Source organism: Hipposideros armiger, unplaced genomic scaffold (assembly GCF_001890085.2).
Source record: "Hipposideros armiger isolate ML-2016 unplaced genomic scaffold, ASM189008v1 scaffold_454, whole genome shotgun sequence".
NCBI lineage: Eukaryota > Metazoa > Chordata > Mammalia > Chiroptera > Hipposideridae > Hipposideros > Hipposideros armiger.
Window position 1 is genome coordinate 123555 of NW_017731804.1, and position 22343 is coordinate 145897.

Here is a 22343-nt window from a genome sequence, read left to right on the forward strand (position 1 = left end):
GTTCACTGTGACAAACGTCCCCCCCGATGAGGGTGCTGATGGTGGGAAGGCTGTGTCCGCGTGGGGACATGGGATCTCCCTGTACTCCCTGTTCAGTTTGGCTGTGAGCCTAACACTGCTTTAGAAAATAAAGTCTGTTAGAAAAGAAATCACATGGGGTGATGCTCAAATCCAGTCTGCTTGCTGTCCCAAAGCTTCAGTACATGTCTCATGATCAAGATTTTTCAGATTTTAGGAAGGTGCCATGGTTTCTAGCCTGTGGACCATGTGACACCCCCGGGGCTCTGGAACGGCACCTGGTCATCTCACACACATCTGGGGACAGCACATTGAAACTGTCTCCATGAGAAGCTTCTATAATGCAAAAAGTTCAAAGAGCCCATATCTGTTCAGATTAGGTTTTGCTGCCAAACGAGTAACAAAGATCCTTCACTTTTCTAAAGTCAGTGAAGGATTTGGATCCAGTGAGTTTGCTCAGCGGGCCGGGACAGCATCCCCTGACGGTCAGGCTCCGGGTCTCGAGAGCCCAAATCTGGGGCTCAGGGTGTATTCAGTTGCTCATGAGCTGCCATGTCTGCTGGATGAGCCCTTGGCGACCCAGGAATACTTAGAATTCAATGAAAAAATGCTTAAGAGAAACAAAGCCCTAGAATTAATTTTTTTGTGTTAGGTAACCTACGAAATGTTGGTATTTTGTATTCTTGTAACGTCCTGACCCAAATCCCCGTTTGTAAAGGCTCCGGAACAGAACAGCGGTCGTTGGTGGGTGATGTTTCACTCTTAGCAACCGCTGGAGCCCAGGCAGCCTGCTGAGTTGGGAAGTCCATTCGTCTACTGCCAGTTGCTTTTTAAATGAAGTTAAAAGCACAAATCTTTTCTTCCTCTAGCTGCACTGTGGCAGTGTTGTCTTGTGTCATTAAGGGCGGCCTCAGGATGACATTGCAGGATGACTGGGCTCCCTGCTGTGTCCCCACGCACAAGCCTGGCACTCAGCTGGCAACTTCCGGATATTTGTTGAATGAAGGAGGGTGTGTGCTGGGGCTGGGAAAAGCAACTCTGAGTCCCACAGTCAATATGGTTTCGTGGGCACTTGTTTTAGGAATCACGGAGGAAGCTGCCCAGGTATGGCTCTGACTAAAGAAGCCTCGTCCACCTGAGAGCGTGAATCCAAAGTGATGGAGGCTCTGGGGGGCTTGTCCTTCCGTTCCTAGCGTCCTGGGTGGTCCTTATTCCTTGGCCAGCAGCACCACGTCACATCACCTTTTCTCCTCGTTTCCAACATCACATCACCTTTTTCCTCTTGGGTCTTCCATTCTCCTCTGCCTTCCTCTTATAAGGAATTCATGATTGCACCACATGACCCGGAACCATGTCCTCACCCCAAGGTCTTTCATTGAATCCCACCTGCAAAGCCCCCTGTGACCTTGTGCTGTGCAAGGTCATAGTCACAGATCCCAGGGATTAGGGCCTGAGTATCTTCAGGGGCCGTTCATTATTCAGCCTCCCACTGTGGCCCACAGGTAAACACTGCCATTCCTGCTGTACCTTTTGGAACAAGACTTCTAGACAGGGTGGAGGTCACCTCCTATTATGGGCTGGGTGCCAGTGGCATAATGGTGGTTACTATTCATTATTCAGTCAAGCATCTCCCATTTTATAAATAAGGGCAGGGGGGCCCAGAGAGGTGAAGTGAATTGCTCCAAGTCACACAGCAGCAAGTGTTGGAGCTGGCTTCATGCCAGCCCATCCATCTCTGAAACCCATGCCTCTGGAACTGCTATGCTGCCCCATCATGTGCCTGGCACAGCTGAGCACAAACCTTGTCAGACCTGGCCACACCTGCAGAGGTGGGACGCACCAGCTGTGCCCTGTGACACCAAAGCCAGGGAGGTGCGTTCTAAGCTAGAAGGGCCTTGGGGATGTGAGGGGACAAGCTGAGGTTTGGAGGACGTCGTTGCTGTTCTGTGCGGGCCGGGCCTGCACCCACTGGAGAGTGGCTACGATGGCCCAGCAGAGGGGCGGGCAAGGCCGGGGCATGAGTGCACAGGGCAGTCACCGTAACAGCAGGACGCGTGTGGCCTGCCTCAGCCCATGAAATCATGAAGGGAAAGCATCGGTCACCTCTGCAGCTGCCCCTGCTGACTCCCGCAGGCTGCCTTCCAGCCCCTCCCTATTGTCCCATACTTGTGGGAGGGAGGGAAGGAGGGAGGGAGTTCCACCTGTGCCTCGGCAGCCTGGGCCTGCCGGGGCCCACCCCCTTCTCAGGTTTGCTCCAGGGGGACAGGCAGGGACACTCAACAGGTAGAAAGGAACGTGCAAGTGTGAAGATTTCTTTCTCTACCTCCTGCTCCAGGGCACAGTGTGAGCGGCAGTGTCACCCTGTGTCCCCGGAATGAGGAAATGCCCGTCTGTCCGGGGCATAGGGCCTCCCCCATGCCCACCCATCTGGCACAGTCGCTGCTGCTTAGGAGTGGAAGTGTCCAGAGAAACACATCACCTCCAGCTTCTCCAAATGCTGGCTGAGTGATGGCTTGTGCCCTCCATGGACATGCCATCCACCTATGGCTCCAAGTCCCAGGAAGCACTTCGTGTGCACGGTCTGCGGCTCAGTGCTATTACCTGAGTGCTTTGCTGCTAAATGAAAGATAGAATTTTTCTTTTTCGGTTTTTGTTGTAAGACATTTATTAATAACACAGGATAATCAGACATGCTATTTATTACATTCTAACATACATTCAGATTCTAGTGTTTTTCAAAAATCATAAGTATCATGGGAAAGAAATAGTGAGAAAGCGGGAAAAGCTTAGGCGTGGTGGGGACCGCATGCAGGTGACAGGCTCGATTCAATAAGCTAAAGACAAGCCCAGGACAATGAAAAGTGTGTATGTTAACTTAAAACACAATGTCTGCTCTCACTTAGAAAGGAAACAATTTTTGGTTTCACAGACACGCTGGTCTGTGCAAACTTTCCAGAACAGTCGTCCTGGGCTAAAGGCTGTCCTGAGCAGCCCCCACGTCCCCCAAGAGAAACCCGGGAACCCTGAGGCCAGCTTCTGTGGCTCGTTTTACACAGCCGCGCTGGCCCAGGAGAACCGGCTTCTTTCCCGCTCCACGCTGACTCATCCGGACAACAAGTGGAGACAGTGGTGACAAATGAGCAATGCCATGTGCTGCTGCCCTCACCCGTGGTGACAGGCCTCACACCACGCTCAGTGGGTTGGCCACACGGCCTAGGAAGTGGAGGGTCGTGGAGTCTCGCTCATAGATGGCAAACAGGAACGGGGTGTTGAGGGTCACCTCCAAGACCTCAGGCCCAGCCGGCTGCTGGGCGGACTCTGTGGGCTGCTGTCCGTCCTCGGCTTTGAGTTCAAGGAGGACGCTGTTGAGCACCTGCGAAGGTGAGGAGGGGATGGAGTGCGCGGCGCCCTCAACAGCCCTCACTCACGTGACAGCTCCCCCCCCCCAGTGTCCCTCAGACCCACCGGGCTCTACCACGCACCTTACTGCACCCCCACAGTGGCTTCTGAGTGACCTCACTTAGCATGCAGGGCTCGTTACCCCCCAGTGGTGTCTGAGGCCAGGACTGGGAGTGACCCCATTTCTCCCCAGCACAGAGAACAGTGCCCATATCATCCAGGCCCCTTCTCATTGCTGAGGTGCATTGTTCCGTGCGACAGCAGACTAGTCTGTTCACTGTGGGAGTTTCTCTGAAGCCAGGAGCTGTGTGATGGGGCCGGCCCCGAGTTTGGGGCACTTCCTCTCTTGTGGAGTCCTGACCCTGCTTTAGGACCTGGGGAGGGTCCCAGGCTGGGCCAGGCTGGGCAGAGCCAGAAGACGGGATGGAGAGGGTGGAGGGTACTTGCTGTTCTCCACCCTTCTCTGGAAAGCCCCAGAAAGGTCACTTCCCTCTCACCCTGGCTGCACACCCGCCAGGCCATGCCCTCTTCTCCCTCCTATCTTTCCCCACATGCCTGAAGCGTCCTCTGTGTCCTTCCCATCTACGCCTCCTACCCCACGAACACGCAGACCCAAGTTAGGCACCAATGACCACACGGTACCTGTCCGACGCTGAGGTTGGCATCACTGATTTTGCCCAGGTTCGCCTCGGTTCCCAGCAGGGTGGGCAGCTTGGCCTGAGCCAGCAGGTCCTGCAGGTCATAGGAGCCTCGTAGCACCAGCTGGGGCATGGTCAGGCGGATGGCCCTGGGGACATGACCCACAGTTAGGAAGCCTCAGCTGGCTCCCACCGCGAGGACTGGGCCACACACAAAGACCTGGAGAGCCAGACGCATGTGTCCGTGTGAAAGGGGACCTTGACCCTCACCCAGCTAAGTTGTCTTGGGAAAATTTCAGCAACACACTTCATGTCCCGTGAGAAGGAGGCACAACAGTTAGCAGTGCTCTCTGGGCGACCGACTGAATCACCGCCCTTCAGTCTGGTGTTTCTAGGTGGGCTGCATTGGAGGTGTATGACTTGGATTATTTAAAATGCTGCTCTCTAAAATAATGCATCAGGATGAACTGGCCACCCGTAAGTGGTGTTCCTGATGCAGAGACCCCGGAGAGGGAGAGAGGCAGGAGGACAAGCCCAGTGTCGGCCTCTGTGCCACACACATCACTGGAAGCTCTGCCCCCTTTCGGTGTTCCAAGAACCCACACATGTCCCCAGGGACACACCAAACCCTAACAAGAGCTGACAGCACACAGTGGCACAGCCACACTACTCACAACAGCCAAAAGGTGGAGGTGACCCAAGTGCCCATCGGTGGATGATGGACAAGCAAAATGCAGTCCATCCACACACTGGAATATTAGCCTTAAAGAGGAAGGACATTCAGGGCTGGCCAAGTGGCTCGCTGGTTAAGAGTTGGCTTGGGATGCCAGCTCTCAGCTGCAGGGCCACCAGTTTGGATTCCACATGAGCCAGTGACACTGCGTCCTCTATAGGTAAGATGGTGAACAACAGCTTCACCTGGAGCTGGGCTGCCATGAGTCCCCGGTGACAGTGTAGGCTGCAGTGGAGCTGCAGTGGGATGCCATAAGCTACCGTGAGTGGCCAGCAGCTGGCGTGAGCTGCCGTGAGCTGCCATGAGCAGCCGTCCAATGGCCAGCGACCGACTGACTGAGCCGGGAAGAGTGCAATGATCACAATACCAACATGGGCCAGTGAAGCGACATCTTCCATAACTAGACTGAAGAATAAAAGGACAGCAACTTGTCTGTTCCCCTTCCCCGATTCCCCAATGCTGTTCCCTCCCCCAATTCCCCAATAAAATTCTTAAAAAAAAAAAATAAAATAAATGAAAGAGGAAGGACGTTCTGACACCAGCTACCACATGGATGAACCCTGAGGACATCATGCTCAGTGAAATAACCCAGTGACAAAAGGGCAAATACTGTGTGATTTCACTTCTATGAGGCCCCCAAAGTCGTCACATTCATAGAGACAGAAAATGGATGAGTGGGTGCCACGGGCTGGGGGAGGGATGGGAGTTGTTTAATGGGGACAGAGTGTCAGTTTGGGAAGATGAAAGGTTCTGGAGATGATGGTGGTGACGGCTGCACAGCAGTGTGGATGTGCTTAATGCCACAGAGACACACACTTAAAAACGATTACTTACCACAATAAAACAAAACAAAACAAAACAACAAAAAAAGAGCTGAGCTGCGGAGGCCATCTGTGCCCCTTAGTGCAGATTTCTGGACGCCCTGCACTGGGCCTGGCATGGAGCCATGTCTCATGCCTGGGAAAGGGAACTGCTCTATTCCCATCACAGTCCGGACGAGGAGCAAATGGGCAGCGAACCAGGGGCATCTGGAGTCAAGGGCAGCTCCCCGAGAAAGCCGCTCCCAGGTCTCTGAGGAGTCCCAACCCTCAGGGGCGTCTTGGAATGCGGTAGGTTGTGTGTGTGTGTCTGGGCCCCGACCCTCCAAACAGGAGGAAAGACAAGCCCAGGGAGAAGCAGCTCGCCCCCACCCAGAAAGAGCCGACACTGAGCACTGGGTTGATGGACAGATGCACAAAAGCCCGCTCCACAGCCCCGCCCATGCCAGGGCTCCCACACCGGCACCTGTGCCCCCCCCCCCACTACCACCACCTCGCCCTGGGCAAGACCAGGGAGGCTCCCACTGTCCAGGGGTGGTTCCCTGGAACACCTACCGTGGAGACAGCTGCTTTGTCCACGTGAGGAAGTCGTGCTGGAAGGTGAGGGCCTCCACTGCTTGCAGGCCCGAGGCGTGGTGGGGCTGGATGAGCAGCAGGCAGGCGTTCTTGCTGAGGTCCACCCGGGTCATGGAGAGGTTGTTCTGGGTGTCACTCCAGTGCTGGAATGTGCCCGAGCCCGAGAGCATGGGGACGGACACTGACGTGGTGTTGTCCACCCAGAATTCCCGGAGCCCCGGCAGCAGGGAGAACCCCTTCATCTGTCCTAGAGACCCAGACAGAGATATAAGGGGACAGTCACTGGGCTGGGCAGACCCTGGTGGTCCCGCATCTTACTTTAAAAAATATCAAGTTTACTTTTTACACCAGTTTTGGGTTCACAGCAAAATTAAGAGAAAAGTCCAGAGATCCCCATGCACCCACACCCCGCTCCCCGCGGTCAACACCCCTATCCCACCGAGCAGGGGTCTGCTAAACGGTGAGCTGGCAGGGATGCGCGGGTGCCCACACACAGTCGCCCAGAGTCCACGCGGGGAGGTGCATTCTCTGGGTCCGCGTGTGATGACACTTGTCCACCATTACAGTGTCATACGGGGTAGTTTCGCGGCCCTAAACATCCTCGACGCTCGCTCACTTTTAACCTGTGCACGCCCCAGCTGTGACGGAGACCGTGGCCCAGGGTCATTCCCCATTCCCAGTCACAGAACCAGCGTTGGGCATGCCCCCCTGGGAATGAAGGCTACACTTCTCAGGACCTCTTGCTGCTAGGGACAGACATACCACCAGTTGTGACAGTGGACGCAAGCTGGGGTGCTTGGACACCCTCTGTGCCGTGAGCCCTCTCTGTCCCTCCCAGCAGAGGGCTGGGGCAGGCAGTCACAGAGGTGAGCTGCCCGCAGCGTGGCTGTCCTGGAGGTAAGCCAACTCTTGTTGACGACACTGTCACTTGCAGTCTCTCCTGGCAGCAGCCAAACCTCTGTCCTGATGGCTGCACAGCGCGTCCCTGTGCTGCCCTCCCACTCGCCTTGAAAGCCCCAGTCTGTGGCTGTTTCTGGGAGGACAAGCTGAAGCTGAGGTGGAGTCTGTCACAGAGCAGCCCCTTGGGCACCTGGCATGGAGTCTGAATAGAGGTGGCTGAAAAAGTCTTGGGGGTCCCTTTGTCCTGAATCCGAGGTCCCCAGAGCACAAGGGGGCAGGGAGCTAGAAGGGCAGGCCTCCTGGCGGAGGGGCCTGGGCCAGCTTCGCCTTCTCAGGGTCTTGAAAGGGGAGCAGACCCAGTGTCTCCTTGTCCTTTATCCCCGGGGGCTTTGGCGGTTGACAAGAGCAGCTAGAGGAAGGGGCGTGGACAGGAAGCAGGAGGGCCTGGGTGCTGGCAGGAGGCTTTTCAGTTTAGAGGGTAAAAGGACTAAACTTCTTCCACCTGCAAACTAAGGCAAACAGACTCTGGAATGTGAACTGGGGGCTGCCCTCTCCCCCTGCTCATCTGAAAAGCAGGGTCCTCACGCGGAAGTTAAGTAAATCTCTCAAGGTTAAGTCAACGGATGTGGCAGGACCTGCCGGGGCCAGCGCCCAGCTCAGGGTGCTGCAGCACGGGGCAAAGGGCACCCAGAGCTCAGGGGCCCCAAGTCCCAGCTGTGCCCTGAGGCCATCGTAATCAGACATTATCACTGGAAGGGACTTAGAACTCCCCATACAGCTGCTCATTTCATGCCGAGCTGGACATGCCGAGGTGGCAGGAAAGCTGTGCATCTGCATCGGACAGAAGCTGAGCCAGGACCAGCTAGGGCGCGAGGCCAGAGGGCTGGGCCGCAGCAGAGCTGGGGCGCACCAACCAAGACGACCGTCCTGTCCCGAACGGGGTTTGCCTTTCTCCACATCACCCCCTCTTTCTGTCCAGCTCTGCCTCCCGGGATCATGGGACAGGCACTTCCCGAAGGGAGGCCCCTTTCTGACACCAGCGGCTCTCTGGGTTTTCCGCTGGGAGCCCAGCCTCCTCAGAGACCACTTCTCCTGGGCCCCTCTTAGGGACAGCAGGATGGCCCGTGCTGCCCTCTGCTCCCATGTGCTGTCAGTGCTGGGACCTGAGCAAGCCCGGTCCTCTCCCTGTACGATTTACAGACTTCCAGCGTTTTCTCAGAGTGCAAAAATGATCATGCACTGTAACCTCTCTCTCTTCACGGCACTATCTTTCTACCACTAGCTTTCTGTCCCCCCGGAGGTTACACACCTTGATGGAACCTCATCAACATCCCCAGCCCACCCATCGGTCACAGGGCCACTACCTCATTGTGTGCCCCCTGGAGAGTTTGCCTGGACTGTGGCAAAACCTTCCAAGGGCCCTCCCACCTCCGATGCACACAGCGCAGGCCGCCGGGACCACCTGCACTCTGCCACCTGCCACCACAGAGCTCCAACCTTCAAGCAACACATTCAATGAGTGCCCCGCCTTTGCAGCCCTGCCCCCCATCCTTCTCTCCAGCCAAGTAAAGCTGCCCCCGTTCTAGACATGGCAGCCTTGGCTCGCTTGCTTCTCTTCACTAAAGCCCTGCTCCCCGAAGCCCTGCTCCCCTTGCCATCCCTTCTGTTCACTCCCCAGTGAGCCCCTCTTCCGAGTGACCTGAGCCTCCTGGATGTGAATCGCTTTTGCCTGTAGCACTGTGGCCCAAGCATTTGCCCTCAGGTTCAGTCCGCTTTGAACTTTGAGAAGCGGGTGGCAGCCCATGCACCCTTCCTCCTTGGCCCCTCTGAGATGCCCAACTCAGAGTCCTGCGGGTAGTAAATCCTCAATGATTGTTTGTTGAATGAATGAGCAACCTGTGTAGCAGGGACTTCTGGGTAATAACCCTGCCAACATGAAAGTGATTTAAGCAAACGCATCAGTTGTTTTTACAGGGGATAGTGACCGTCTCAAAAGACAGAAACACAGCCCATCTGAGCACGGAGCTGGGCTTGGGCTCAGGAGGTGTGGATTTGGATCCCAGGACTCCCACTCAGGGCTGGGCCATCTTGAGCAAGTCATTTTGTTTCTCTGAGTCTCTATTTCTTTACAGTTAACAAACACAGTAACACCCCTTCACTGCATCATGGGATTAAAGGGGAAGGATGAGACTGCAAGCATGCAGCAGAGTAGCTGCACGCAGTAGGGCAGCAGGTGGGTAGGCTAAGCGCAGCCAATGCTCTTCCAGGGAGCCCAGTAGGGCAGCAGCTCCCATCCTTCTTGAGGGTGCTCTCCAACACTCCCTCACGTCTGTCACCATGCCCACCCCAAGGCCTGGCCCCAACCAGCTGAAACGTTGCTCATTAAGTCCATAGACACAGAGAACTGCCACCTTTGGCACCGGCCTGGGGGCAGAGCCCGCCTGGAGGGTTGGCCTTACCTTGGAAGTGGACGTAGGTGTGGAAGAGCAGGGTGCTGTCAGGGCTGATTCCCGTTGGGGGGCTGTTCATCTTCCACCCCGTCACAGCCTGCATGAACCTGGTAATCTTCTCAGCAGCGAGATCTGGGTCCGTGGACAAGTCGAGAGAGCGTGAGAGGGTGACCGGGGAGAAGAGAGTCAGGCCCTGCACAAACGGCTGCTTCAGGCGCAGGCCGGGGGCCGTGAACAGACCCACCACCGTGGACAGGAGCAGCCTGGGATGGCCACTCGCCCCACCCTGGGCGACCAGCAGGCCCTGGATGGTCTGCAGGGTAGAGAGGACCTTGTGACCGTCCAGCCGGGAGGTGCAGCTCTGATCCTCCCCAGGCATGCCCAGGAGTGCCTGCAGTCTGTTGGCCGTGGGGTCCAAGGCTCCCAGGTAGAAGGAGGCCAGGGTGCCAAAGAGAGCCGGTGGGGCGAGCACAGCCCCTTTGGCCGCGCTCCAGGTCTCGCTCAGCGTCTTGTACATGCGAAAGCCCATGAAGTTGACCAGCATCCCCAGCACGGCCGCCCTCGCCTTGTCTTCACTCTCGAGCTCCTGGGCGGCCAGCACCAGCTGTTTCCACAGGGCCTCCTCGTCCACTGGGGATGTCTTGGCCTGAATCGGGACCGGTGTGAATGTCGGGTCCTTGGGCGCCTCTGCCGTGGGCTTCTCCAGCTGGTCACAGCTGCTCTTGCTGTAGACGAGCAGGTGGAAGGGGTGTATGTACACCCGGTCACCAGCAGCCAGGCCAGCGCAGGCCAGGAGACAAAGGACGGTGGCCCTCAGGCTCACACTTGCAGGAGTCATCTCCAGTGGGGAGCTCGATTCCACGTACCTGAAATGTTCTATGAAGGGCAAAAGGCAGTTATTAAGTGCCCTCTAGCCAGTTTCAGTGGTTCCATGACTCCCTGCAACCATCTAGCCCAGGAGAAATCCATCTACAGCCATGCATTTCAGTGAAAAGAAATGGACTCACGCTCCACAGAACACGTCTATATGGTCCAGGTGCAAAGCACATGGTTACAGTCTGAGGCGTGTTTTGCAGGGTTTTATTTTGGGCTTGGTTTTTGTTTTTTTGTTTTATCTAACTTCCATGATAGTGGGAATCTCCCTTCCTGTCCACGCAGGCCTCCTGTAAAAGGCCCAGTCGGGGCAGGGTCATCGGGACAAGCGGTGGAGCTGAGTGCTGGGGACCCTGCAGGAACAGGCGTCCACCGGCCCAGGTCTGGGCCGTGCAGGTAAACAAGCCCCGCCTGCCCGCCCCCAGCAGGGCACAGGTACAGTCAAGTGAAGCAATTTCGTGGATCATTTTCAAGGCAGAAGCTGCTGTTTGCTCTCAGTTGTGGTCAGCTGCTGCCCTGCTGGCTCTCAGTCAGCACACAGCGGGGCCTGAGAATTAGCTGGAAGTGCAGGGTGGTGGGCGACCCCAGGAGGGTGGGAGGGGGGCCTGCTGCCCATGTCTGCCTCACCCCTCCTTGGGTTCCCTCTTACCAGCCCCTCATTCTCAGGGTCCCTCCTCTTCGTGGCTCGGTGGCATAAAGAAAATGGCGAGGGTGGCAGCTAACAATCCCCATTGCCAGGCATGGTTCCAGGCTTTTCACGTATCAGCTCACCTAATCTTCACAACAGCCCTTCCTGCTGAGGCCTCCTTGACACTATATTCCACACTGCAGCTGTCCCCCACGCCTGGCACTCTGAGCCCATTTATGATGCCCTACTCTCCTTTTCCCATAGCCCTGATCACCTTGTAACACTCTGTATCATTTATTCATTTATTTGTCTGTCTGTTTGTTATATTTAGTATTTATTGCCTATCTCATCCCATGTGAACACAAACCCAATGAAAGCAGGCTCTTTGCCTGGGATGTAAGGCTGCTTGATAAGCAGTTGTTAAATGAATTCATCAATGCTGTTGTGCAGGGGAACAGAGAGGTTCAGTGACTTGCTCAACGTCACAAAGCTGGTAAGAGACAGAACTAAGATTTAAACCCAGACCCCCGACGCTGTAGCCCATCCACTTAAGCACTGATCTATACTGCCTTTTTAACAAAATAATAAGAATGTGCCTTTTTCGTTTATCTGAAATTTTAGAAAGCACTTTCATGTTGCATTAGCTCTCTTAATTTACACCACAGTCCATGAGAAAGGGAGGCCATGCATGGCTATTTGTCCCATCTTATAGATGAGCAAACCGAGGCTCAGGGAGACAGTGCTGAGTTTGATTTCACAGACCCAGACCTTGACTCCAGGACCAGAGACAGCACTGCCCCACAGGGATGTGGGCCACCCCTCACCTGCACCCTGTGGGGACACAGCCGCAGGGCAGCAAAGTCTGCCCTTCCCCCAGCTCCACTGCCTGCACCACTGGCCTTGCTGTTCCTTCTGACTGGAGGAGGACCCCGTGGGTTCTTGGCCACCATGACTCTGCTTCCATGAAGGACCCAGCCCTGCTCAGAGGGAGCGGGAGGACCCAGCCACCCTGCCTGCTGCCGAGGAGGAGCAGGCTCTCTGGTAGGACGCGGGGGCCGGAGGGCAGACAGCCCAGGTCTGGACACCTGGCCTGACGAGAAGCAAGCGACAGCCCCTGAGTCTTCAGTGGTAAGGTCTCCTGCGGCACAGGTCACCACCGTCCCCTGGCTCCTGGCTCCTGGGTGCCCTTCAGCCACTGCCCTCCAGCCTCCCTCCCCCTCCCCACAGAGCCCCCCTGGCCTTCTAAGCCCAGCAGACAGACAACTCAGCTGCCTTGAGCGAGACAGGAAGGGCAGGGGCCGGGCCGGTGGTGTGGAGGGGCTCCCGGCTTACCTTCCGCTTCAGTCCCCACGAGAAGGGCGGCTTCTTTCTCTGGCTGGGCGCTGAGGCCCTATTTATATCTGAGGGGTGGGGGCGGAGCTGTTCCCAGACTGTTCTGTGCCCAGGCTGGGGAGGGGGGGTTACTTCACCCTGGGGGTGGGGGCCTCAGGCAGCCAGGCCTGAGTGGGGGACGGACGCCAGAGGGACTGTCATGCTGGGACTGCTTCCAGGAGGTCAGGGTGATCGATGCACACTTTGCTGCTGAACAGAACGAGCTGGTACGTGGTTGAGTTACACATTTACTGAGGTTCACCTAGCGGGGCCTGCAGTTACCGGACACAAGAGCATCCCACGTGGGTGTGATGTGTCTCTGCCCCGATGTGTGATGGCCGGGGCCAGCCACCCAGCCCCTCGCCTTGGGGGTGTATGCCTGAGAGACCCCAAGAATATGCACACCCAGGTGACCTGGGACACTTGGGACCCTATGGCCTTTTGAAAGACTTAGAGGTTGTCCGAACACCACGTGAGGCCCCTGACAGCCACGGCCCAGCAAAAGTACCTTCTAGACTAGAGGCTTGTGATTTAGCTGGGAGACGGTTAGGCACTAACAACAGTACAGCCTGATGGGAAGGCACCAACAAAACGCTTACAGATCCTGGAAGGCACACTCCATTAAAGCTGGGGAAGTTTTCAGGGAGAAATGTCCTTTGAGTCAAGCCTCAAAGGAAAAACAAGTTGGAATTAGAAGCTGAAGAAAGGCTTTTAGAGGTAGTGGCTTATATGAGAGGAGCAAAGAGGTGGGAAAGTGTGGGGCTTGTTTGGGGGGACCTCAGCAGGCCCTGGTGCTGGAAGGGTGGGCAGTGGGAGCAGCTGTACCGCCACTGCTCCCTGGGCCTGCCCCCCATGGACAACAAGCGGACTTAGCCTTTCCTGCTGGATCCTCTGGACACAGAGCTTTGGCCAAACTGCATGAATTGGAATTGACACGCAAGATGAAACCTGACTGCCACCCCGAATCCGGGGCGTGGTAAGAGAGTGATGTGGAAAGGAAAGACACTGGCTGGAGCCTGAACGCCATGCTTGGAGGTCAATGTCAGGGCCACAGAAGGGAGAGACTGAAGATGTCTGAGCAGGGAGTGACGTGATGCTTGACTTCTGCTTTTGAAACTTGAATAGTGACACTGTGATAGGAAGGCGGGAGGGAAGATGGAGAAAGGTTCTCAAGTTCAGGCAACTGAGGGTGATGAAACCAGTAACCAAAAGGGGCACGTGGGGGGCACAAGGACTTTGGGGAAGGAATGTGAAGAGTTTGATTTTAGACGGGTTTCTTTCGAAGCCTCTATTGCAGTCCAGTGGTGAATACGTGAGTGGACAGTTCTGACGCTGGGCTGGAGACGCAGCTGGGAGGCAAATACTTGATGAATAACCCACGGCCTGTGGGTGCAGATGTTTTGTTGGAGGAGAGTTAAAAATGAGGACAGACGAGAAGAGGGAAAAGTAGGGAGACGGGGATGGGAAAGGCGTCTGGGCAGGGGCCCCAAGAGGCAGTGCAGGAAGCAGGAGGAGGTGTTCCCAAAGCCAGGGTGGGGAGGGGAGGTTGAGAAGTGAGGGGTAAGGCTGGAAGAGGTCTTTGGGGCAGAACGTCATCATGACTTAAAGCCATTGGTGCCGAGATGTCTCCACCCAAAGCATTCTTGATCAATCACTTACCAATCCTTTATTGGTCATCAAAGACGCAGAGGAAGTGGGTGGTGGTGAAGGTTGAGTTGGAGAGTGGCCTCAGGGAAGGATGAGGGAGGGGCCAGGCTGGGGTGCTTTGAGAAGCCAATGGAAGGGGTAGATTGAACTGTGAGCACCGCTTTCAGGAAATGTGCTAAGGAGAAGAGAAGCCATTAGGAAACTTTCTGTTCTCAATTCTAAGAGGAAGAAAGAGTTAACATTTATTGAGCAGCTGCTACATGCCATGTGCATAAATCTCACCATGTCTGCAACACAATTTTTACTATCCCCACCATCTAGGAAGTGAAAACCAAGGCCCAAAAAGCTTCGTTTGTTAAACATCGCCCAGAAAGAAAATGTTGAATCCAGGTCTGTGTGACCCCAACAACCCATCCTTTTCTACTACATCCGTTAATTTGTTCAACAACTATTTATTGAAAACCCAGTACATGCCAAGAATGGAATTTGTCTCTGAGGTGACAACTGACAACGAATCAGGCACCATCCCCACCCTCATGAAGCCTACAGCTCTGTGAGGTGTCAGAATTAATCAAGTGCTGCACCGGTGATTTCTTGGCAGCTGAGATAATTGTGAGGCAGGAAAGCAGCCGTGAGCAATCTGCATCTATGACAGGAAGCTTGGTCTGACCTTAAGAGTCAGGAAGACTCACCTGGAGAAAGGAGCAGGCCGAGCAAGACCTTGAAGACAAGTGCGGGTGGCCCCACCCACCTTTAACAGTCCACAGGGACGGCACTCTCCTCCAGGCAGATCTGTGTCCTGCAGGGCTGGGGCTTCGCCCACGCTTCCCCTCTCCAACAAGGCAGCTCAGCTGCCCTGAGTGACGATGGGCACCTTTCCGGCCCTGCAGATTTCCTGGCATTGAGAGAAAGATGCACGCAGCCCAGGGGAAGGTCTTGGCTGAGAAGGAGCTTTCCTTAAGCGTACTCGGCAGCCCACGTCTCCTCAGGCAGTTGGTTTGAGCATTACAAATAAAATTTAGATTGTGCTTGTTGATGTGGACTTGAAGTTTAATTTCTGATAATGAGTCTTAGCCCAGCCCTCCAAAGAACTGCAAGTGCTTCACAAAAATGGTAGTATCAAGGGGCAGGAGGACACCTGCCATCTAGACAAACCATACTGCTGCTCTCATTTTTATTGTGCTAGTGAAGTTTAGGGGAGGGACCCTGGACCTCAAATATGTTTGTAATTAGGTTTTACTATATTATCTCAAAATGGCCCAGCACGAGTGGGTAAACTAAGGCATAAAGAATTGAATCATGGGACCACAGACCTGGAAGGAACCTCCCTACAGTGCCACCTTAGGTCACACAAGCTGTGCTCTAGAGTGTCCTCCTCTAAATTTTCTGAGTTCTCTGGTGCCTGGTGGGGTGGCAGGACCATGAGCCGTGTGGTCCCTGGTTCCTGTCTCTCCCCTTCAGTGCACCCCCCACCCCCACTGACCCCCACCTTCTGCTCATCCTCCAAGTGGCACCAGGAGTTGACCAGACGTCCGAGTAGCTCCAGGACTCTTGCCTATAGAGCACCCCATTTCTAGGAGGGCAGTCCACCAATCAGATCATTCTTCTGGCTGACACAAGGCTTCTTTCACTGATATTAAGTTTCAGAACCACAAAAGACTGGGCTGCCAGAATGGCACCGATGTGCTTATTTCTGGGTGACTCTCATGTCACACACATGATTTCAGAGCTGAGTTACCATTGCCAATCCTTGGGCTTGGGCTTGAGCCATGTGTGGGCTCGTGCGTCTGCTCTCATCTGCTTGTGTCCCACGGGTCCTCTCTGCTCTGTGGTGCCTTAGAGTATGGGTGGCAGCTGGCAGCCTTCTCCCTGTGTGCCCCTCGGAACAGTCACCCCACACTCTCCAGGCTCTGTATCAGGCAGTCCTCCAGGAGTGGCTCCTTCTTTCAAAATCACTGTGGGCTTAGTTAGCAGGTCCTTCTGATAGGCGCCCTCTCTTGCCTCAAATCAGTGCAGTAATGCTGTGTTCTCCAGGGGTGGTCTTCAGCCATGCCAGATGAAGGAAGGACATTCTCTGGGACAATGAGACCCCTCTTTTCCCTCAGACCAGGTCTCCTCGCCTGTCCTCCCTGCTGTGTTGGGTGTGGAAGGCAAGGTCTTTTCAACAATGAGGTTACACTCTAGGAACGCACCGTGCCTGCAGTCTACAGAGGTTTAGAAAAGACACAGTTGCAGGGTGTGTTGTTCTAGATTTATGTTATAAAAATCCCAGATGGGAAATTTACCATGACCAGAAAAAGAATTGTGATTCAGACCTTCCCACAGGTAAGACATGCATTTGTGGTCATCATCAATGAAGTGCAGCAGCTACCTTGATGACAGTCCTCAGAAGCCAGAGCCAGCGTCAGGAGTGACGGCACGCCAGCGTGGCATGAGGGGCTCAGGGGGCAGCACAGGCAGGGAGGTCTGTTGTTTCAGCCCAAACAGGCTGGAGAAGCCGCAGCAGTATGAAATTGCTCAGGAATGGCAGTTTGACAGCAAAGAGCAGGCAGAGATGCTGCCCGGACACCAGGAAGAATATTTACATTCAGCGATTAGACAGCAAACAAGGACAAAAGCACCTCTTCTCTAACCATTATTCTAAATCTCCATAAAAAAAATCACTATACCTCACACGAGCCCATGAATTCTGTAACATAATTTAAAAATTATAGTAAGTCCCTGACTTACGAACGAGTTCCATTCTGGGAGAATGTTTCTAAGTCGGATTTGTTCGTAAGTCCGACAAAGTGAGTCTTATACAACTTTGACACTTCCTAGCAGTCCCCTCCGCATCACCACTGCTTTCCCTCTTGCTTCTGGACATCCTGGGCTCTGACTGAGCACTGTACACTGTATACTATCGCACTGTACAGTAAGAACACAGCAGCACAACTGTGACAATGTCCGGCAGACATGTGAGCTACTTCCGTGATTTGTTTGCATCTACGAATGTTCGTAATGTGAGGTCCATTCGTATCTGTGAAAGTTCATAACTCGAATGTTCGTAAGTCGGGGACTTACTGTAATTTGTTCACATAGACAAAGCCCCTCAAAATTTCCTTGTGTGGGGCCCCACATAGCTTAGTGGTGGTCCTGCTTCAAGACACCACCCAGTGTGCCTGCCTCTAAGTGGGTTTCCCGTGGGGTGGGGGCTGTGCCCTTGTTTGGGACACTAGAGACCTGGGTCCCAGGCCTGGCTCTGCCCCGAGCTAGTTGTTTAACTACATTAGCAAGTAGAGCTGGACACAAAAGGAGGAGGTGAGAACATAGCATCTATTTAGCACCTATTAGAAGCCTCAGAGTTTGTTTCATTCATTCACTCAATATTTACTGAGCTCTGTTCCAGGTGCTCCGGATATATCAGTGAACAAAAAAAAAAGATCCTTGTCCTCAGGGAGCTTTCATTGTGCCTGGGGCTGAGGGGAAGACAGGCACTCAACAGCAAAGATAATAACTAAATGAAGTAATAAGCTGGAAGGTGATAAGTGCGGGGAAAATGAATAGGCAGGGACAAGGACTGGGATGTGGAGGGGGAGGAGGAAAGGGGACTCCTCGTATTCGTAAAAGGGGTAGTCAGGTCAGACATTACAGAGAAGGTGATAAGTGACATGTGAGGGTGTAGAGAGAGTTAGCCATGCCCATGTTCCGGCAGAAGGATAGCAGTGCAAAGATGTGGGGGGTGGGGGGATTGGGGGGGAATTGAGGTTCTGTGGGTTCTCCCCTACCTGTAAATATACTCACACATTCACACACACTCACAATTAAGTTCTGAACTCATCCTAGAAAAAGTGCTACATACCTCACTGCTGAATATCACTATGGTCACCTTCGAAGTACTCCGCTTGGGAAGCTATGCACTGACTCCAGCGCCTAGTCCACCCTTCAAAGCAATTTGGGAACTCTTTTTCTGGAATGGCCATCAGAGGTGCCATTGTACTGTGGACATTGTTTTGATGTCCTGAACGTCATCAAAATGTCTTCCTTTCAATATTTCCTTTATGTTCGGGTAAAGAAAGAAGTCATTGGGGGCCAGATCAGGTGAGTAAGGAGGGTGTTTCCATACAGTTACAGTAAGTCCCTGACTTATGAACATTTGAGTTGCAAACTTTCACAGATATGAACTGACCTCACATTACGAACATTCGTAGAGGCGAACAAATCACGGAAGTAGCTCACGTGTCTGCCGGACATTGTCACAGATGTGCTGCTGTGTGCTTACTGTACAGTGTGATAGTGTACAGTGCACAGAGCTCAGTCAGAGCCCAGGATGTCTGGAAAGCAAGAGGAGAAGCAGTGGTGATGTAGAGGGGCCTGCTAGGAAGCGCAAAGCTTTACATTGTATATTTGTGTCAAAGGTGTATAAGACTCACTTTGTTGGACTTATGAACAAATCCAACTTACGAACGTTCTCCCGGAACAGGACTCGTTTGTAAGTCGGGGACTTACTGTATTTGTTTACTGGCTTAAAATTCCCTCACTGACAGTGCTGTGTGAGCTGGTGCATTGTCGTGATATAAGAGCCATGAATCAGTGAAAAGTTCAGGTCGTTTTCTTGTAAGTTTTCCACACAGCCTTTTCAGCACTTCCAACTTGGTTAACAGTTTGTCCAGTTGGTACAAACGCATAATGAATAATCCCTCTAATATCAAAAAAGGTCTAGTAACATCGTTGTAACAAGTTTGCAAACTTAAATGTGAGACCTCATATACCAAAATAATAAAAGTTTATGATATTAAATAGCAGGATATGCGGGATCTCCATGTTCTTTGTTTTTCAGATTTTTTCCCCCAAGTGTTTTGTTCTTTCACAATGACTGTTTATTCTTGCAACAAAGTTATTTTTTTAATAAAAATAAATGAATAAACAGTCTACAGAGTGTGTCTCTGAGATGTGAAGGGGTGATGGGAGGGAAGAGGAGTGGCCTGTAGCCCAGGAGTATTTTGATGGTGGAAGGTGAGCTAACTGGCACAGGGACAGTGCGCGTCCCCTGCAGGGGACCAAGGAAGGTCTCTGCCATTAGCCCCTGCTGTGTCCTTACTGGTCATATCCTGAACTCTCCCCTGGGGACCAGTTAGTCCAGCTGCTGTCTGAGGAAAGCAGCATGTCCAGCAAGCAGGGAGCTGGAAGGACTGCGATACACACATGAAAAGGCAAAAAGTCCTGCTAAAAGGAAGCCACACAGAGGCCCCTGGAGGGTACGCTGCCCTTGCCCTTCCCACCGGGAGGGAGCAGTGCCCCTTCGCCCCCTTCTTCCCCTGCTTGTCTTCTGGCACCCCCATATCCCTGCCCCCATGCCCAGTGCCCTGTGCCTGATCTGTCACCCCTGCATCAATATGGTGTGACCACAGGCTACTTCTTGTATGTTAATTCCATCGTTGGCAGTTACAGTTTATCTGTGGCTGAATAAAGGCTATTGAATGAAAAGGAAATGCTGGCTGTGGAAACCATGTTCAGAACCAGATCCAGGAACCCAGCCGCGAGGTGTTGGCAGAGTTGGGCCCCTTGGGTTGATGACGTTTGGGGGTCAAGTCTGCTCTGTGGTTACTGAGATGAGGCTTGGCCTAAACCAGAGCTCCTGTTTCCTTATCTCCTGAACAACCAGCTTGTCACGAGATAAACACAAACTCCTGCTCTAAAGCAAAACAAAGCCAAACCAGGAAAGTAAGAGATGCTCTGTTTATGTACGTGATGCAATCAGACTTGGAACCAGCTAGGATGAGGCAACGGAAGAATGAGGGGTAAACACAGGAGCTGGGTTTCCATTTTTGCATCTTTGGCAAAACTTGTTTCACAGGGAACTGGTTTCTGCCTGGATCAGAACTGTTAACCCCACGAACATGCCTAGTGCGAGTCATGTGACCACAAAACATTTACTGAAAACGGGGAGCGGGAGGAGCTTGCCACCACATCTGCATCCACATCACTGCTCATCTGCACAGGAAGAGCTGAAACAGGCCCCTGGGGCTCTCCATTTGTAAAATGGGCTCCTTAGGGAAAAGTCCATTTCTTTCTAATAAAGAGCACTCAAATATAAAGAGTTTTCTCAAATGGCTCCCATGGGCTCTAGACTCCTGGTAAATAAAATAGTCCCAGCTGCTGCATGTCACCAGGAAGAGCCTGCTTCCCTGTTTAGCCCTTTTAGAGGTCACGGGGTGCCCTGGACAGAGCCCCTCGGACTGCTGCGTGCGCCTTTTCCCGTTGGAAGTGTGGCTGCCAATTTAGATGCCACAAAGCCTGGGCTGGAGGGGATGGTGATTTGAAATAACAAAGTTCTGGGATTTTGGAGCATGTGTCAGAAGTTATACCAAACTGATGGCATTTCTTGGTCACCAATTACAGTTGTATAATTAAGAAGTGGGTTGTAACACTAACGGTTACAGAACAGGCTAGGAAAATGAATACTTACTTTTCTTGATTTCTGTGTGGACATGGCCACAGAAGAAAGGTGTAAGTGGGGAGAGGGGTCAGCATCTAAGCATTTGGCATAAAGTTTATCATCACTTTTCACAAGAGCCTGGAACTGGATTCACTAACCCTATCACCTAGTGTTGAAATTAGAACTTACCTGCTCTGCCCAGATGAGACTCTGACTCTAAGCCTTAAATGAATAACAAGGTCAGTGTCAAGCCTTGCTTTGATAGTAGATTTTATTTTACCATATAATATGCTCCAGCCATAACTAGCCCTAAATTGAGGCTCTTGCTGATTGTTCAATAAGATAGAAATATGGCTACCTTCCCTTATTCATTTCCAAGAGCTTTTATGGCTCTTAATTGATGTCTGCAGGTTAGAGGTATTGAACCTCTAAGAGAACTTTATTACCCTGTTAATAGACACATTGTCGGTGAACAGGGTTTTTAATAGCAGCCGCCATCTTGAAAAACTGGATAAAAAGAAGTTATAATGTGCTTCCCAGAAGCTCTCTATAGTAGTCTAAAGTCAATCCTGGACAGTAAAGGAAACTTTATAAAATAAATAGAATGAACCTTCACTATTCCAGGGTTTGGCAAGCTACAGCCCATGGACCAAATCTGCACCACCATCTGTATAAATAAAGTTTTATTGGAACACAGCCATGCTTATTAGTTTACACAGAGTCTGGCTGCTTTCAGGCTACAGCAGCAGAGTTGCGCAGTTGTAACAGAGAACATAAGGCCTGCAAAGGCTGAAATGTTTATTATCTGACCCTTTACAGAGAAAGCTTGCTGACACCAATCTGTTCTGTTAATTCAGTTACCAATGACAGAGGTAATAGAACTATACGTGTATGTTGTCCTTTCATTTAAAAATCAGCTTTGGTTAAGAGCTCACTCAAGAGTGCAAGCTCTGAGAAACAGGATCGCCGGTTCAATTCACAGCCCGAGCTGAGCTGAACTGCCAACAGATGGCAGGATAGCTCAGCTACCAAAAAAAAACAAAAAAAAGTCAGCTTTGAGAAAATCTATTGTATTTACAGCACTTACTTAATGTGTAATTTTATTATTTTATTCCTACATGAAGAGAGAGCCATCCAGGGAATTCCAAACATAATGACACAAAAAATTAGATAACATACAGAGGTTGCCAAAAAAAGTACACATTTTAAGAAAGGAAAACTGTATTAAAGTTGTAATACTCAATATATACCAATAACAAAAGATGAATACAAGTCATGGTTGACTTCTTCAATTACAAGAGGTACTAAAAGTGGTTACCATCAGTGTCCAGACACTTCTTATTATGGTGAACTACTGCTTGAGCAACACTGACCAAAGTGTAAACTTGAAGACATTTTTTTGCCACCTTGGGTATTTTATGCAATTTGTAATGAATATGACAGGTAGAAATAGGCTACACAACCCATCCAGACAGTCACTAGAACTGCACATTACAAACTTTGTCATTGACTGAAAATTGATTTTAAAAATACTTTTAGCAAAATTTAGATCTACAAAATTTAAGCCTAGGACATTGGACTGGACCACAGTGGGGAAACAAAGAAAAAAAGAAACTTTTGATTTAGCCATAAAATAAACAAACAAACAAACAAAACATAAAAACTTCTCAATGGCAGAAGCTATAATCAGGAAAATTTGATGAGTACAAAAGCTAATTGATTAATCAGCTCTTTATTATAAGCTTGAAGTGGAAGAATTTATCCTGATGAAAGGAACTTTTTCAAAATGGAAAATATTTCATTAATTAACTTTCAGAAAAATAAAAATGATTTAACTGCACTATATAGAAATTGATCAATTGGCTTTATGGGTT

General features: G+C 52.0%; 1 protein-coding gene across 1 annotated transcript; it reads right to left on the minus strand.

Moving 5' to 3' along the window:
- Positions 1-2651: 2651 nt before the first annotated feature.
- Positions 2652-12474, minus strand: AGT (angiotensinogen). Its single transcript, XM_019665859.1, has 5 exons — positions 12366-12474; positions 9542-10408; positions 6162-6429; positions 4060-4204; positions 2652-3391 (listed from the first exon to the last, which is right to left on the minus strand). Exons 2-5 carry the CDS (start codon positions 10368-10370, stop codon positions 3200-3202), a joined length of 1434 nt encoding a protein of 477 aa, XP_019521404.1. The 5' UTR covers positions 10371-10408; positions 12366-12474; the 3' UTR covers positions 2652-3199.
- Between the last annotated feature and the right edge of the window lie 9869 nt (positions 12475-22343).